Below are 18,834 nucleotides of genomic sequence, written 5' to 3' on the forward strand. Positions count from 1 at the left end.
AACCCAAAGCACAGAAGGAAAAAAGAATGAGAATAAAGAAAAAATAAGCTTCGGGGCTCTTTCAGGAAGCATTGCAGAAAATATTGCATCAAACACTGCAAGCTAGATAAACTAGTTGTGAGATGTTGCGCCTGAATACAATGTACACAAGTTTGGCTTTGAATATCCTCTACCTGGACAACTGAAACCACAGCGCACAAATTTATCAAATTCAGAACTATGCGCATACCTACAAGACCCGCAACATGCTGCGGCTCGACCGACTGCATCGTTCAAAATGCATCCACTCTCGGCTCACTCTGATCTTGACAGCCTCGGCGCTTCATTTATGAATATGCTGCACTGTATTGGTAGCCGTTATAAGCTGTCAAAGGCGTCCTGCTTATTAAAACAGAACAGGAAGTAATTGGGCAATACCCACCGTCCATGAGTAACCAGTGTCCCGTGAGCACCCAGACACACACAATGGCCACGGAGAGGGAAAAAGAGACCAGCTCTGCTGCCGTGAAGCGGCCACACGTTCCAAATGAAATTCTGCAATAGGAAGAAGAGAGGAAGAGAGGGACCGATCTCAGCGGCAACAGGACACTTCAGCGCCACCATGCAGCACCATGTAAAAAATCCTTTCTGCCGAAAGGCGTCACATGATGCGTGACACCTCCACGTATCACGTGACACCTTGCAGCAGAGATGATGTACAGCCCTCACCTAGGCCGTGAGTGGTGGTGGTGGCTAACACTCTCATGGTTAACTTTATTTAGGACATATACATAAATACCTATGAAAGTGTACAGGAAAACAGCGCTGCGGTAGCTCAATTGGTATAAGCTTCACACGTGTAATGCGAAGATGTGGGTTTATGCACCACCTGCAGTCAGTTGTTTTTTCATCCAATTTCATTTATCTATTTAAAAATTCTACATTTTCAATTACCCAAACATGTAGTTCCCCTTATGCTTTTCTTGTTGTCATTGTCTGTGGCTTCATGTGGTTGTGAATTACGAAAACCAGGCACCGTGGTTATAACCTTCTTCTTGTCCTACTAACATGTTACTTCAGCATTACACACATGTTGCAAATAAGCATGCACTCTATGTGGAACTGCTAACGGAGTTTGCTAGAGTATCCTGCACTGTTGCAGACTTAGATGCCGCCTTCTCTTCCATCTATGTCTGGACTGAACAGGGCTTGATATGGCGACCATCCAGCAACTATAAAAAAGCAGCTGTCTTCAGCGAGAAGCAAAACACTGTGTGTTCCTCCTTGCCCACTTTGTCAAACCGATACTCATGGATGCATTCCACAAAATCCAGGTCAGCATAACGGGAGCAATTGTGTTGGGCACGTCCTAATTAGGCCTCGGAATTCAACACTGTTTTCAAAGCTTCGAGGCTTAAATTGCGACATGCTTGATTCTTGCATTCCTGGGTGGCAAGTTGAACATCATGCATTCCTTAGCGCAGTCTGTGTGTGCAATTTTTGGTGACAGTTTCAAGCCCCCACTTTGTGCACCTTTGTTCCGAGCCTGTCGAGGTCAGCTTGTGTAATGCTGCAATTGCAGTCATAAGGCAGGAGATGCAGTGCGCAGAGGGAGCGGCTGTTTAAAACCCCAGCGGCATTGTGGGATACCAACACAGAGTCATTAGGCGTGGGGTTACATATACGCCTGGCTGTACCCAATTAACTGGCTGTTTGACCTGCTTGGCCGGTTCAGGCAACCAGAACACTCGGCTGCCGACTGAAGGCACAAGTGGTGTACGTATGGGGCTGACTTACTTTTTGCCACTGGAGCACGGCCTTATGAGGTACTGGCACATGGGCAGGAGCAGGAAGGCTAGGGCAATGGTGGCGATTACTGCACAGAACAAAAATGAATACACGAGGGTCACAACATTATAATCAATATCACCAGACCAATGAGGTCTCCGATTACCACAGTCTGGTGTCAGCCATCTTCAGGTTATGCCTGAAGTTTCCTAATCACGCCATTTCATTCATATAATCAGTCCCCAGCTACGCTCGACTGTGCTTATCTTGGCACCCAATCTGTTACTGTAGGTGAGAACAATGGTTATTGTAATGATCTGCCTTTCTACCTTTTAATTTCAACTAAAATACCCACTACCAATGTTTATTCTCTAATCTGTTCTGCCATTTGTCCATATTTCTAAATGTTAGGCCTATCCTTTCCCATTCCATCTCTCGTGCAGTCCGAGAGATGCATAGTTATACAATGAAGGCAAATTTTCTAAATAATATTGTGACGCAGCAGTTATCACGACGTTTATTCCGCGTCAAAGACTGGGCGAACCGACCACGCCCACAGCAAGGATCACACTCGAGAGCCAGCCCCACAAGCGATGATGAAGAAGAACCCCATATGAAACCCACATGATGATGATCATGTACAGATGACAAAGAATAGCTTATAAATTCCCACAATATATAAACATTACAGACCACCAGGTTATCTAAACAAACCGAGCTCACTATTTTCATCAGAAATGACCACAAGGAACACTGAAGAAGAAAAGATCACCTCCCAAGAACTATGTACAGATGGTTAACCAGTGAAGCTAAAACGTGCGGACCTTGTGTTTATCACTGGGTTAATCCCAACGGTTCATTGAACGACAGCTTGGTAGGCTGCCGGATCCTCTATACGCAGTCACTGCTTGCGCTCGGCTGCACAAGCCTGCTCTTGTGCCCGGGCTGCAGAATCAGCACAGTGAAGACAAGCTCGTTCCCAGTTCTGCTTGCGGCATTGCTGATCGAAAGCTGCCTGCTCCTAAGGAGTACGTATCATGCGCAGCCTACCATTTTGGAGTTGGAGCGAAACTGCTGCACATGCATTAGGATGTGATGCAGAAGAACAACGTCCCTACTGGCGCAGCTAATCCAGCACCCCTTAGATAGCATAAGGCCTTTTCACTCCAATCCATGAAGTCATGTTACCTGGCCTGACTGCCATAGAATCTAATGAGAATGCTCCCAATTAGGCATCAGTGATTTTTACGTGGCTTTCATCACACCAGCCTTGTCAATGGAAATTTCGGGCCAGGTAGCGTGACGTCATGGACCAGAGTAAACTGGCCTTGTGCTATCTAGGTGTTGGCTAATTGCATGCCTCTCTCTCTCTCTCTTTTTTACGCACATGAGCATGGGGTTGCATCGGAGGAGTTTTTGGCATACAGACAACTGACAGATGGATGCACGGACGAATCGGCTACCCATTTACAGCTTGGCTGTAAAATATGTACCGGTATAATCTTAAGACAAAAGAATATATTGCGGGTTTCTCACCCGTGCTCTAGGGACAAAGGGACGACAACACAGCAGTGCAAACAATCACAAGGGCATTTATTGCACCTTTCATAGACTAATGCCTGCTGGCCGAGTTGCTATCCACAAATCATGCCAATCGGCGCGCGACAAATCGCAGAAGTCCGACTCATCACAACCGGATAGCGAGCAAATATGTTCACCCCATGTTGGACACTAACGCCTGGTCATTCATCTGTACAGTTACATGAATAGTGGCGCGTTCAAACGATTGTGTTCGTCCATTCCAGGGCAGGCTTTACGAGACGGTCTCACAGAAGCATGGATCAGCATACGTGCAGAACGTCTGCGCTGCTAGCCGACCCTGAGACAAAGAGGAAGAGCCTTCTCCTTTCCGTGCCCAAGTAACCCCGCTGTTAGGTGGCGTTAGCAGAGCCACACTGGTGCCATCTCTCGCAATGCGCTTCAACCACACTGACTGCCGCGAGCACCAAGCTATGCGGCGAAGCCGGATTACAGGAGACGGGAGCTATGCGGGAAAACAACAAATCAGGGGACGCATGAGAGTCGCGCATACCCACAAGATCTGAATAAAACAATTGTTGTAGGCTCTTGCAGAGTTGAACCTAGTGATAATGAAGCTACATAAAACACTAAAACACCCTCATTATATCTTAAAGAAACACTTTATATTTACTTTGTTATATCAGATAACTTGTTGGACCCATGTTCGTCCTATTGAGGTTAACAGTACTAATAAGAATACAGTATCAATCAAGAAAGTGCAATTTGTATGATTCCTGAAAACATTTAACCCTGTATTCATGAGCATTGCCTACAGGCAACTTACCAGATTTTTTTTTTCTTGTCGAGTTTCAGTATTCAGGACAAAGTTTCTTACTAAATGTCTTCGGCCGACACTGAATGACAGACAGCAAGCGTCATTTGTTAGACTAGAACAGGAACACAGGACGAGAAAGAAGTTTGCCACACAACTCACTGTCTTTTGAAAGCAAGGTCAGAGGAGACGGGGTGATGCAAAGTACCCAGCTGCAGTGGTGACACACATTGTGATGTAAAGCAAATGAAATGTACACCTATGGTTCACATATGACGAGAGCTGTCTATACAAATTAAGAATGAAGCCTCAGGTGGCTTGGGTTGAATCGCACTTCCAGTTTCACGTCTGGGGTTTTCCTTCTATTGCTGAAAAAATATCTGCAAAATTTTTCATTCTGTTGATCATGCTTATTCTTGATGTGCTTTGCACATTTATGAGAGCGAGTCGCTGTCTTTGCCCCTATATTTTGTTAGTCAAAATAAGGTACATACATGCACATCTTTCCAGGAGAGGCGGATATGGCGTGCAGTGGTTTTGTTCAATCCAAATTGTATTGTAAAGATCTGTCCAAGTGGGAGTTGAGGTCAGATGCCCTTCGCAGAAACTTTAAAATATTGAGTGCGATCCACGCTTTCTTGTGGAATGTGCGTATTGGACAGGGAAACCTTTTGCAATATTGAAGCACCATAGCGATATCCTTCCCAATGACAAACGGCCACAGGCAGCGTGTGCTTCACTGCACGGCAGTTAGTTCTTTCCTCTACTGGTATGCTTCACCGCATTACACAACTGCGTTGTGCGGCGAAGCTTACTAAAAAAATCTGCCATTCTGGAGTGCAAATCAGACCCGTCATGCATGAGCCATCCATATTTTGAGACAAATACCTTGCTAATTTTTCCTCCATGGCATGTACTGCCCTTCACATTCAATGCCTTATTTGACAGCATGTGCCAAAACAGTGCCGTTTCATCGACATGAATATTTCTGATGACGCAAGAAGTTATCACGACCCCGTTAGGAGAAGCACCCTTGCAGAGGCACAGCGTTCGGTATCTCGAATGTGGCGGTAGACAGGAGTTCGATGTATGCATAGTACATCGCTGTATTTCTGCATAGAATTTAAGGCGATTTTACAACTGTTGAATACAGATAATAATTCTATATATCCGAGATTTGATATATCTGAGATCAACTGTTGTACATTGCAAGCACTCCCTTTCCCATTCATCTTAAAATGCCATAATATTGCTCTCACCTTAAAATCTTAAACTATGTCAATTATAGGCTAACGGGGTGCAGCACTCACTTGCAGTGCAGATGGCAAACAGCATCTGCATGGAGTCGAAGAAGAAGAACATGACCAGAAGGGAGATGGAAGCGCCCAGTGGAAGGCATAGAGCTTGCATCGTGTCCAGTGTCTGCACATCTGCGCACACACACAGGGGGAGAGAACCCATGGTCAGACCATTGCCGTATGTCAATGTACAACTGTAAAACTGTAAAGACAACTCAAAGGATCAACAGAAGTTTGGACTAGGTGGTTATGGGGGCTAGACCTCATTTATCTATGGTCTTTAGCAGGTTACATAATGGGAAGAATAAATCAGTTTAGAATTGTGAAGTTTTCTTTAAATTTCATTTATTTCGTTAGAAATTGTTAATTACTAGCAGAAAAAAATCAAGGACAAGGAAAGTTCCACACATAAAAAAAAATTTGCTTTACTAACGTGCCCCCAAAACTCTGTAGTAGGAAGTTTTTGCATTCTGTTTCTGTCGGAGTGCGGCTGTCAATGCCACTGGAAATCAAATGCGCGACTTCATGGTCAGCAGCAAAGCATAACGGCTACTGAGCCACCACAAAGAGGGATTATGAACTATAGCAAAAGTTGTGTGAAGGTGTTGGCATAACTGTTGAGTATGGATATGCTTATGTGACACAGTGCTGGTACTTGCCTGGTCCCACTTTCCTTGTGTATCTCAATTTACTAAGCCATGTTCACAGCTTACTGTCCACAATTAATTCTCTTTTTTCTTATCTGTTTTTACTGCTTGTGCCATGTTTATCTCATTTGCCTACACAGAGAGCATGGAACATTCAGCTGATGGTTTTTGCTAAATTGTGTACGTCCGTACCACTGCCATGTCTATGTCTGTCCTTTCAGTTGAAATTGAACATTGTAAACTTAAGCTAAAGCACAAGTGGTTTTGCCATAAGAAATTGCCCTGAACGTTGCATCACACATCTTTTCCCTCCTGCCCTTCCAACAAGCGCACAATCTTTCCAAATGAATGTGCGTAGTTTACATGGTGTACTGTGATAGTAAGTACTGCACTGTACAAAGAGACTGTTCAAACTTGTATAACAATGTTTGTTAAGGGTACAGGCAGAGGAACAGGCCCTGCCAATGATACCGTAATTACGTTGCTCCAGCTCGACATCTTAACTATTTCGTGGTAGTTAGGGAGCCATTGGCATTTGGCACGGTTTCCCACCTAGGTACTATCCAAACACAATGCTGGTCTGCTTCAATGATGCAACAAGAACTTGTGTATTCAGCATCACGTGGCAAGGCATTATAGCGACCCTGTAAAGCTTATAGTATTGGATATAAAAGAAATGCTTCAGCACTTAGGGCAAGGTGTTATCAAACAATCAAATTGCAATGTGCAACATGCTTTCATACATTATTTTCTGTATACCATAAGCTTCTAGCAATCTTTTCTAGGAACTGGTACATTTGAACTGATCAATAGTGACAAGGGGACTTGTCACTGTATGGTTGTTGTTTGTATGTTACAAGGGAACTGTCAGAAGGGAACTGTCACAAGGCAGCTTTCAACATTCCAATAAATGACCTGTCTTCAGAAGGGTCTGCCTAGACAAAGACAAGTATACTCACCGTCACACTCCTTGTTCTAGCACTGCTCATCACTTCAAATCTCCAGTTTCCTGTGTACATTTGTTCAGTTTTACATTTACACTGTTGTAGTAATTTATTATTAACAGTCAGAGCCTCTGTTGGGTTTACAGGCGCTTCAGTCTAAGCTCATGCTTTTCTTTTTTTTTTAAACTGAAAGCAAACAGAAATGAAATATCTCTGGCAACAGTTATGTGAGATGAAATGACAAATGAAAGATGAAATGCAACCTGCAGATTTATGAAGATTGCCGAGTTATGAGACGACAGTAGAAACAGCGAAAGTAAACTTACATATATGGCTACACAGAAATTATACAGCTATACACACTGCTCACAGTGTTGTAACTTGTATATGCAATGGATTGCATCTTTCATGTTTGCGGAGTGCCTAGTGAAATGATCTCTAATTGCAATAGAAACAGCCAAAAGAAACAAGTAGTACAAAGACCAGCCAGCCAAAGAAACACACGTTCCTCGAAGAGGCCTGTCAACATTTTGCGACTTCTGTTACACCTAGATAGATTTCTTCACGAGATCAAAAGCACCATCGAAAAATTGGCCCATTGATGTGAGAAAAGTTCACAATGGTGACTAAGAGTGGTAATTAGGTGCAGGAAACTAAATGCAAACAAAACCAGCACATAACAATACAACCAGGTAATATAATATATTCTTGGCAAAAACATGCATGATACGAGTGTATTAGTCAGTGTAATCTACATTTCATAACCAAAACCTAGGCTTGCATTTAAGCCATTATTTCACTCATAATTCCTTCTTTATTGCTGAAATGCTGCCTTAGGCAAATCTGAATTTTTTTTTAAACACGGTGCTTCTACAATTTGTTAACCCTAGCCTTTGTAGCACATTTCACACTCAATAGACTTGTAGTGAATAAATGTAAATCCTGAATACAATGATGCATTTCACATCATCTTATGGGTAAATGTGGAAGAAAGAGAATGCAAGTACAAAAAAATCAGTGTCCTGTTTCATTTATTGGAAGTCCGTGGCCCCGTGTTATCAGGAATCACACAGTTACTTCTAGATAAGAACCTCAGGTACAAAGGCAATCAAGGGAAAAAAAAGGAAAAGGAACAATATCTACTCTTGCTAGACAAATACTGGATTGTTGATGCCAAGATAACAAACACGGCACTCTAGTTACTTTTATGGAAGCCGTGACAAAAATAGGCCTGGCACAAATGACCACACACACAGATAAGCAGACAGTTTCCTCACTAAAGCTACGATATCCATTGTAAGAGTGAAGTTGACTCAATGTGACCTACCCAATTGTGATCCTGCTTCCCCATGGCACACAGTAAATCTCTTGCACGTTCTACTGTTACAACGTTGAAACCTTTCACTAATTTATAGGGACACTAAAAAAAAGTGGGGCTAAATCAATTTAAACTAGCAGAGCATCCTTTCAGAACTTCATATGCATTTCCTGGCGTAAGAAAAGGCTGAAGAATAGGGGAGAAAATAGTAGCCACACTTTTCAGACATTAATTGCACTGTCACTGATGTCAGCACATCATGAACCTTGGTATTCTTGTGCACTTGACACTTTTAGTGCAAAAAAAAGAAAGTGACAAATGTTATAATGCTGAGCTTTTGCTTATTTCCAGATGTGTCTTAATCTTTTGTTACTAATAAAACTTAACTGGTCCTGTACAGGTGCTGTGCAAATCCTTGACACTACGGAGAGCTGGTGCAGCAATTTCAATGCAGCATCACCATACATTATTGCTTTTCTTTAATTTATTATCTGGCTTACTAGACCTACAATCAAGGCAAGAATGACACATTATTTAGTATTCCAGAAGTATAATCTAACTACCTCGTTCAAATAATACTTCTCTTAGGTGCCCAATTGAATCTACTACACAAAAAATCATAATCTCACCCTTCCTCCAAACCAATCGCTTCCATGTGAGTTTTTGTGATGGCATTGTGAGCAACACTAAATGCAGCGCTTGAATGAAACAGCAAGCACCCGAAGCTCCAGAGCTGAACAGAAATCAAAAGCAACGATAAAAGGAGGCCACTAACTATTTTCAGCTCCCTGGCCGTTGCGCTCTTTCTGCTCTTGCTCCATGTTGAGTGACCTGCGTAGAAAAGAGATACCATTTACTACTCCATTACGCAACACGGCAATACCGTGTGCATCCAGGTGCGAAACCTTTATTGCAACACCTAAATACAGTAGTCATCTCTGCTATAGTGCCTAAGCTCAGTCCCCGAACCCACTTCAAGTATACATTGGGCATTTTGAAAGAATTTTTAAGCTCTAATTTAGTACTTGCAATGTCCTGTCCTTCTACTGTCCTGCGCCCCATTGCACTATTTAAAAATTTTGAATCAAGTTTTAACAACTAGCCTCTCCCCCACTTGTGCCCTCCTACAGTTACATCTTCAATGTGTGACCTATCTGAAACCAATATACCACCATGACAGTGCTGGAGACACTGTGATTCACATTTACCTGCAGTGACAGTAGTTATGAGTCAGAAGAGAAGAATGCCCAGACGTATTCTGGATGAACTAGCTGCTTCTTGCAATAACCGAGAACTAACATGTATTGACATAAAAACTTCCAAATTTACTCTTGATGTTTCTGCATGAAGCAGTGAGAACACATCAAGCAAAGGAGGATTGCCAAAAGCACCCCACATTTTCTTATATGTTTAAGTTACTTGTAGCAATGCATATATCCATAAGAGGTAAACTCAATATAACATAATAAGCAGAAGTCTAGAGTCAACTATGTGGTCTCAAAGGGTACTGACATCTTACAGCACATTTCTCGTTTCTCCCTAAGTCAGTGCACACAACGTATAGATTTGTGTAAGGGCCGAACTTTTTTTTTTTTTAGAGCGCAGGTCTCACTAACATCTTAGTACACATTTCTAATTTCTCCCAGAGCCAGTGTGCGTACCGTATAGACTCACACAAGGGCTGCACTTTCTTTAGAGCACAGCTCTTTGGCACCTGTTGCTACATTGAGCGTCGGCGCCACTTGGCGGCATCCCTCGACATAACCGAGCGAACGAGCACAGCAAAAGATGAAAGAATGAACACAAAGCACAGCGGCAGATGAAGACGGCAATAGTGGTAAGCACAAGGAGGAAAGTTGAGGAGAGGGTATGGTGAAAGCGCGAGAATGAAGGCATAGTGCCACACAAGAAGGGCTCTGCGGTGATGATCCCTACGAGATGGTGCCAGAGGAGCACGTTGCCATATGCTCACCGGTGGCTTGCAGCGAGCACGTCCACCAATACCATATATGGAAACAAAGCACTGCATGAGTGGAGGTCTGCCTGTGACGGCTGCTGCGAATCATGCCGATGCATCATCCACATGCTGGCTCTTGAGATCTCCCAATTAGCAAGCCAGTAGCACTGCGCTTTGCTCCATTTGCAACATGCTGCACAAGACAGATTGTCCGTGCCAGCCATGCTACTCACAGCATTCTCTTCCTGATATAAACTGTGTACCTATATAATCATAATACAAAATATCTACACATGAAATAAGAACATGTATAGAGCTGCACTCAAATTTCGCATTAGAGAGTATTGTAATAGTCAGTGAATTTTTTTCCCAATTTTGTTACGGTACGGCTCTCACATGGGACTGAAACATTTGGCCAAAATTATGCCAGTGCAGCTTTCACTTCTGCACACCCTGGATCCCTGGATGCACTATTTATTGCATCAGAGATCAATGCGCAGCTCTCACCATCTAGTAGTGGCACGCGGAAGTACACAGCGTGCGAAAATTCGCCAATGCACGTATGTGGCCTTCCACGGGTCCAGGCCTTTCACGAGTCTATATGGTACTTCACTCTCCTATAGGTGTATGTGAAACAGGAGCAATCATTGCACCCTACATGTGAGCAACATTGCACTTATTTGTCAGCACTGCGCACTAATAATTATATCCACTATGTTTTTCCTTTAGTCTTTTGTCAACACATACACTGCTAAAATACAATAGAAACATGCTATCTAATGACCTATTTCGAAACAACTGAACTCAATACAAGAACATTACAGACGTGATCTCCGTCTAACAATACTCCTGCCAGATGGGCAAAGTGATACCACTGTAGTAATATACTATGGCCTTCATGCTGGAAGACCATGCTGATACCAAAGCTCAGCGCAGTGATAGCCAGAGCAAAGTGGGCATCATTCCACAACAGTGTGGTGGTAAACCTTTGGACACAACATATAATCAACAAAAAGACTGAAAAAGGCCACAATAGGCATGACAGGGGCAGCAATAGCTGGTAACTCCATAAGTACAAGGTGCATTTAAAAACATTTTTATGTAAAAGTTTCAGGAGGAGATGCTCTTTTTAAAGTGGACACATTCCATGCCTTCCAATATAAATGTTGCAGGACCCCTTTAAGTTCCGCAATGACACTAGTTTTTAACAAGCAAATGTGTGTCCTTACAATGCTTTGGAGACACTCTACAAGAGGCAGTCGCAGAGCAAAGGACTTAAATAGGAGTTAAATAAGGCTGTTTCAGCACTTGGCATATTGCTACCAACTGATGCTTAAATAAGGGAGCTGGATGTACAGTACTCATCTAGATCAACCACTGGCTTGCTTGTAACAAAGCTTTGTGCAATATAGGTAATTTGCAGTGCATTTTGTTTAATACCATTGTCTGGATGCACTAATTACCCAATTCATCCAGAATAAACTACAACTATGCATCATGCGGGGCTGGAAAACTGCCTCAACAAAGCAGTGGTGCCATTCTCCCCTGTTACAACAAATATTGTGGCATACCCCATCTTTTGCCATAACAGTGACAGGTGGCGGCACTGTTCCTTCACTGAGAAAATCTACACTTTTCATCTGACACCAATGCCAACCATGGCAATTCAAGACAATATGCCGATTCATCAAGCCACATGTGCTTGCAAATAAAAGATATATTTTTGCTGCTGGTTTGATGTGCCTCCTTCATACTCCCGGTGCCTCCTACATGCTCCCTCAACACACAAATAAAAGTGTACTGGCACTGACCATACGGAGCAATGGCATCTAAATGCAATGCAATTTTTATACATTCCTGACAGTACCGCGCACATCTATAGAAAATTGCACTCAGGTTGCATTAAAGGAGTACTGACAGAAAATACTAAGCTTGTCCAATATTTATTTCTTTTTTTGAATAGCTATCTGCCCATTAATTACGCCATGGAACACCTGCTGTGCTACTGCGGCACCAGGTGTTCCCTTTCATCTGCTCTGCTCAGTCTTGAGGCACGCTTGTGATGCGGCGGCACAGCTAATGGGAATTTAGGAGCAGTTTCACTGCTCCAGATGACAGATGCCAGCTATTTCGCTTAACACCTCATTTGATGCTTCGACATTTAAAAGAAAGCAAGAAAGAAAGCAGCGCACAATATTTTTGTGTCAGTACTTTTTTGTCACCCATTTCCATGACTAAGCAAAAAAAGGAAATCAATTTCACACCCAAACACATGACAGCGGGCAAGAGTGCGAACCAACATTCTGAGTGGCTTGCATCTACACGTGACAAATGGCCTCACCTGAAGCTGCCATACACCATGAGCAGAATGGAGATGAGAAAGGTGGAGACACGTGATGAGTCCACCAAGGAGTACGCCCTGCATGGCAAGAATAAAAAGAAAGAGAGGCACAGCGGTATTAAGATTCAGACTCAGTGAGCACAACAGCACAAGACAAACACAAAAAGGAGATGATGTAAAAAATTTGTAATTTGCACGGTTTGACCTCTCAATGCTGCCAACTGGCTCTGTGAAAGATGCTATGCACTTGAAGGTAACCATTTTCTCCCACCAATTGGTCTACACGCGGACAAGGCTGACATATGAAAGACATAAGACAATGAAGTTCATAGAGGTGCTGGCATGTAGCGATTATGTCGGCTACAGTAGTGGGGTTCCAATGCAATGCAATGCAACGGTCCCAATGCCTGAGTAAATGCCGCACGTGGTCATTCTCCACCATGGAGCTCTTGACACGATGACAAAGGGCGAAGACATCTTCTATATATGTAGTGTACGACTCAGTGGTGTGCTGAACATGCTTGGTAAGCTTCTTTTTCGTGACCTTGGAGCGATCAGCACGGATGGCAAAAATCTGCCGCAGCTGCTGTTTAAAAAGGTCCAGTCTATGAAGTCACGTTCATGGTTGAGAAACCAAAAACCAAACTACAGAAAATTAAACATTTGCATTTGTCATTCCAGAGTTGCATGAAGAATATGTGTGCTGGTACGGACATCCATCTTCAACGACATCAGAGCTTTTAGCCCATTTTACTAGCCTTCGGCTTCATCAAATTGTCAAGGAAGCCGCGAAATAGGTTCATCATCACAGAATCCTTGGTGGCTTTAACTAAAATGAAAGTACCATTTCAGAACAAATAGACACGTGTGTGACCTATGCATCCCTAAAAGATATTCCTCAAGCTGCAGAGTTAAGACAACAAAAAGTATTTCGGTGGTTGCAAACTACTGCAGAATCAAAGAAAAAATGAAATTGTGGATTCATCTACAAAAGTGGCTCATGACAGTTTGAAGACCTGCCTTAATCCCCTGTGTCAGTCTGACAAACAGTCCATCTTACGAGGCCTTAGGAATTTCATATGCAGTTGTCACACATCTTGAGTACAGGCTAGATCCTCAGTTTCCACAACACACTGACATCTTCTTACATTGTTTGCATCTCGGAACTGCTTACACAACGCACTTTTTATTTCGCATTAAGCATGTGTCCTCCCCACATTCACGTGGCAATGATGAAGAGACATACCACCTGCACACTGTATATGACAGAAAGGAAAATCTTGCTTCCCATGCTCAGGACAGTGCCTCGCTTGCTAGTTATGTGAGCAAACACAAATACTAGGCTGTAAAGGTGCACAAGGTGCTCACTGATAGAAAGCTGAAAGCAGAAGGCCATCACCCAACATAGCTGAAACATCCTGTTCCAAACTGGTAATTGTTATTAGGTGTACTTTTCTTTTCTGGCACATTCAAAGAAATTCGGTTCAGGTCCAGCGCCTGCCAAAATACAGGTTTGGCCATGGCATTCGGTTCCATTCGACATCATTATAATCTGGTTATGCTATGCTATAAAACCTTCCCTGCCTCCAACACCGCCGTAGAGGTGCAGCCATCTGAAGGTACCATATTGGCTACCACCCGTGCAATTCTGTCATCTTGTCAGCTCTGATAGGTTAACAGGGCGGCTAACTCTTGATCTGATTGGCTCAAAACACGAACATGACGGCATTTGACAACATCACAGAATTTGAGTGTCCAGAATACATACATGTAAGAAAAAAAAAAACTAGGAGGGAGAATGACGTTAGACAGCCTTGGCAAGCCGACCTCCTCTGACACCGTCCCTCCCTCTCTTCGGGGCCTACCTATGTGTTGACGATTGGGAAGTAGGCCCTCCAAGGGTGCCGAACCTTACAATACATATTGAGACGCCCTCTGAAGGTCAGCCCTCGCCATCCGCTCAGCTCTCTCCACACTCTCCGTGCAGGTTAGGGGTTATTTCCCATGAACTTTTGTTAATATTTTTCATGACTAGTGTTATGTCTTAACACCACAAAGGGCGTTACCTGAACGTTTGCTACAAGTCAAACCACCGTACCTCCTAACCAGACGTCAGCATGACGCGGACAATGACAAAGAGCACTCACCCCACCACTACCTAGAAACCGGAGAAAATGATGAACGGGAGGGAACCACGACAACGAATGGATGAGCGCAGTTAATGAGACGAGTCAAATCGCCAACCATCCCTCAGAACTTATCCAGCCGTCAAGACAGTGTATAAACCGGCTGCTGCAGGGTTCCATGAAAAGACCTCAGTCGCCCTTTCCCTGGCTGACAGAGCAAAGAAGAAAGACAGTGTGTAAACCGGCTGTTGCAGGGTTCCACAAAAGGCCCTCAGCCTACGCTTCGCCTGCCAGACTGAGTGAGGAACGGGGTGGGCAACGACGAACGAACCACGTGTCACCGGATGATTTTTTTCTTCCACAAATTCCAAACCAGTTTCTTCAAGGCGGAGTTACTGTGGGTTATCGATACCATGGGTGTGGTATCGCAACGGAGTCGACGATGGTGGCTTGCTGCTGGACAGTCTTCAGATTCCCTAGTCGACTCGCCTAGGGAAGATGACAGGATTAAGAGCAGGTACTTTTCAAGAGTGACGACAGAGAGTCCTGATGTGAACTGAGATGTTTATATGCTCCTGCATGGCGTGGGCTTCCACACTAGACCCATGTAACTAAGCTAAATAAACTCTTTTTTCCCTCATTTTCTACAACTTGACGTCGTAGTCGATGGGCTTGGTGGATTCCATGCCCTGAAGCTACTCTAGCCGCGGCACTAGGCTTCAAAATTATCCTGCGATGCTCCTTTTTAGTCTTTTTCATTCCCCCATGAGCAAGGTTGCCAGGTTTGGCAACTGTTAACCAAATTGGCTATATTTAGAGGCTTCTTGTGACCGAAACTTGTAGTTAGCGACTTGGCTACTTTTGGCGGTGGTAACTGGTACAGGTAAAGTTCAAATTGTACTCCCTCTGATGGCTGCCTTGAAGCAATAGCCCCAAAAGCTAGATCTCGAAGTCAATGATTTTGTGTTTTGCAAGTGCCGGAAGCAAATTCAGAAGCTGAAAATATATCATAGCTGCCATATGACCAGTGGGCCTCTTCGACTTGTCATCCCGGTCTGTCCAGGACTGCTCGAGACACTTCATATGCAACCCTCATTAGCTGAAATCACCGCCTCGGGCAGTCCAGACTATCAGGGACGGATAATTGAAGCAGTTCTCGCTGAGTAACAGAAAATGACTAATCTTCAAGACCATGCTTTTGCGTGCCACATCGGACAGAAGCAATAGGTGACGTCCTAATCCCACCCCCAGCAACAGTTCCCTCAATAGCGAATATTGAAGACCATGTTTCTTGGCACCAGAAACGACTACAACAGCCGAAAACATGTCATGGCAGCGATGACATTACAGGTGCCAGTGTGTATGCAAGTTTCCTTTAGAGGTGCTTGCAACTGCACGTCAAGGGGAGTAGAACGTGTGTTATGTCATACAGATTGCATGGGAACGTTTGGAGAGATGTCGTAGTGGTGCAAGGACAGCATACAGTGAGCTTATGTTTTTGTTCTGTGATTTTTGTTTGCCATAAGTGAAGCAGAAAACTAGTTTCTTATTTTTATTGCCTTCTTTCTTCTTGCGTCAAATATTTACAATTCTTGGTTTGTCGTGATTGTGGCTACTTTTTCGGCTACCAAATAAAGCTTTTGCTATAGTGAACTGTACTTTTACCACAATTGGCGACGTTTTTGGGGCTACATTCCGGAAACGTTCGGCTACTTTTTCTCCCGAAGATCTGGCAACCCTGCCGACGCGCACCCTAGGTGAAACAAGCGTGCGCAATGCAATCCGATGTCGTGCTTTATTTGTGCCGGCGAGGTCAGGAACCGCGCTTTGCTGTCGCCCGCTCCGCCGCAGATGGAAGGGCATGGAAGGAGAGACGACAGCCAGATAAGCGGCCGAAGGCTTCGTTATCGTACGCCACTCACTGCTTGCTTGCTTTACAAAATGTTATCGTACGCCGCTCACCGCTGTTGTAGGCAAGACACACCAGGATATCGCTTTGTCTTTCTCGGCAGTGCTTTTCTTTTTCTTGCTTTTTTTATTACGCCGTAGCGGAAAAACTTTGATGTCGTATGGTCCTTGGAGCAGAGGCTCGATATACCGTATTTTCCGGATTGTAAGTCGCACCCCCCCCCCTCCACTCCCCGCCACTTTTCTCGAGTTCCTAAGAAAGCAAATGGCCTATTTTAACTCGTTCGGCATAATGAAACCATGCCCGTATGCACACTCTTCGCGAAATTCCGAACTTATCCATTTCAGAACACAAAAGTTTTGTAAGCAAAACTTTTACGAGTCGCAAATTCTAGCAGGAAAAATATTCAACCAACACCCAACGCTCCTCTTAAACCAATATTTATTGCACTTCCCTCTAATTAGCCATCCTACTCCAACACACACATACACGCAAAAAGCCGCACTTTCGCCCGCAAGGCGAACCATCGATTACGATAGCAAATTAGTGCACAGCTATACGAAGTAGGGATAGTAGCTTTAGCGGCCGTATAAACTTAGAAACATTCACTTAATAACTGAATTGACAAGCATATGGTATCAGCGCGCACGAGCGAACATGAACACATCACACGATGAGCGCGGACAGCCGCTGTCGAAACGCTGGTGTGAGCAACGCGGTAGCAGCAGCGAGCGAAGTGACCTTCGTGCGGTCTTCCGCTTCGACGCAAGAGCGGCGAGCACACAGCGCGCACAAAGGTACGAGCCGTGTGCAGATCATTTTCAAGATACAGCGCGCACGACCGTACAAGGCACGCACTTGTTGGCGGAGATGAACCCCCACCCACACACTCTCTCCCACGCTGGCTTCCCGCCTGCCGCCAACGGCGCGCGAGATTGAGCCGCGATCATGAGTTCCCCTCGCGCCCGATCGCGAAATGCGCAGCTGCTGCCGGAGCACAACGCACCCCCCCCCCCACCTCCCTCCCATCCCACCACGGCCTTCCGCGCGACGGAAGACAGCGCGTTTCCTCCCCGCTTTCCTCCGCGCGCGCCAGATTGAGCCGCGATCGTCGGCTTCCCTCGCGTGCTTTCCACTCGCACACCGCGCGGCGACGGTGTTATCGTCCTTAGGACTTTATACACAACATCACGGCGACGGAAGAAATGCGCTTGGAGTGTCCATATACCATATGGACAATTAAAGCGAAATGGCGACCGGAAGCCGCAAGCACGGGGACTTGTCGCACGGGTAACTGATGCTGCTGATAATCAAGTGGTGCTTTTTGTAACACGTGCGGCACAGCGTAACAGTAAACAATTGTTGCACCCTTTAGTTATTTATTGCGTCAGTTCTGCGGGTTTAACCTTTTCTTTAGGAAACTAAACTATAACAGCACGACCTCCAATACGGGAAGCACCTATGTTCACTGCTAGCTGCTGAACCCTGCTGCTGCCGCCGCGCTGCCTGCACACATCGTTACGAACGGCACTGTTAATACAAGATTCCACTTCTTTTAAAATGCTTCCGCGCACGGTTTCTAGCACTAGCCCCCCCCCCCCCATAAAAAAAAAAAAGAAGAACCGCAGATATTGGTTGCTCTAGCACGGATGCTTTTTTATATAAATGTGGGATGATCATTTGTAAGTTTTACGGAATTTGTAAAAATCGCCTGTGGCAGGTAGCATAATTCTTGTCCTTGAGCTGGATTACTCGTAGAGGCGACAATTACTAGCACGAGAAATCGAAACAGATATTCATCTAGTTAACAAAAATTCACTAATTCATTGCTTAATTACCTTACGGCCCATACTGCAACTAACGAATTGTAGCCGGTGAGCTTGCGGGACGTATCCACTTGAAATGAATTTCCAGGATGACAGCCGCTTCGAGATATTATTTCCCAATGTGTGGGACGAAATACATGGGCGTTCCAGTTACTGTTTTGCTTCAACGCATAAGAGAGCGTGTAAGTAGAACAACAGTGGATTTTTACGGCGAGTTTGATGGTGCATACCTTCAAGCTGGTGTCATTCTGGAAATTCATTCCACGTGGATACGCTCTGCCAACTCACCGGCTACAATTCGTAAATTGCAATATGTGCCGTAAAGTAATTGATTCAGAAGATAATTGG

General features: G+C 44.4%; 1 protein-coding gene across 1 annotated transcript in view; it reads right to left on the reverse strand.

Moving 5' to 3' along the window:
- Positions 1-18,834, reverse strand: part of SppL (signal peptide peptidase-like protein) — a 101,303-nt gene that overhangs the window by 25,841 nt on the left and 56,628 nt on the right. Inside the window, exons 2-6 of the mRNA XM_075686583.1 lie at positions 12,626-12,703; positions 9,103-9,158; positions 5,431-5,550; positions 1,777-1,855; positions 422-534 (exon numbers count right to left, since the gene is read on the reverse strand). Coding sequence (XP_075542698.1) covers positions 422-534; positions 1,777-1,855; positions 5,431-5,550; positions 9,103-9,158; positions 12,626-12,703 — 446 coding nt within the window. The remainder of the gene's footprint in view (positions 1-421; positions 535-1,776; positions 1,856-5,430; positions 5,551-9,102; positions 9,159-12,625; positions 12,704-18,834) is intronic.

The sequence above is a fragment of the Dermacentor variabilis genome, chromosome 3 (assembly GCF_050947875.1).
Source record: "Dermacentor variabilis isolate Ectoservices chromosome 3, ASM5094787v1, whole genome shotgun sequence".
In the NCBI taxonomy this organism is placed as follows: domain Eukaryota; kingdom Metazoa; phylum Arthropoda; class Arachnida; order Ixodida; family Ixodidae; genus Dermacentor; species Dermacentor variabilis.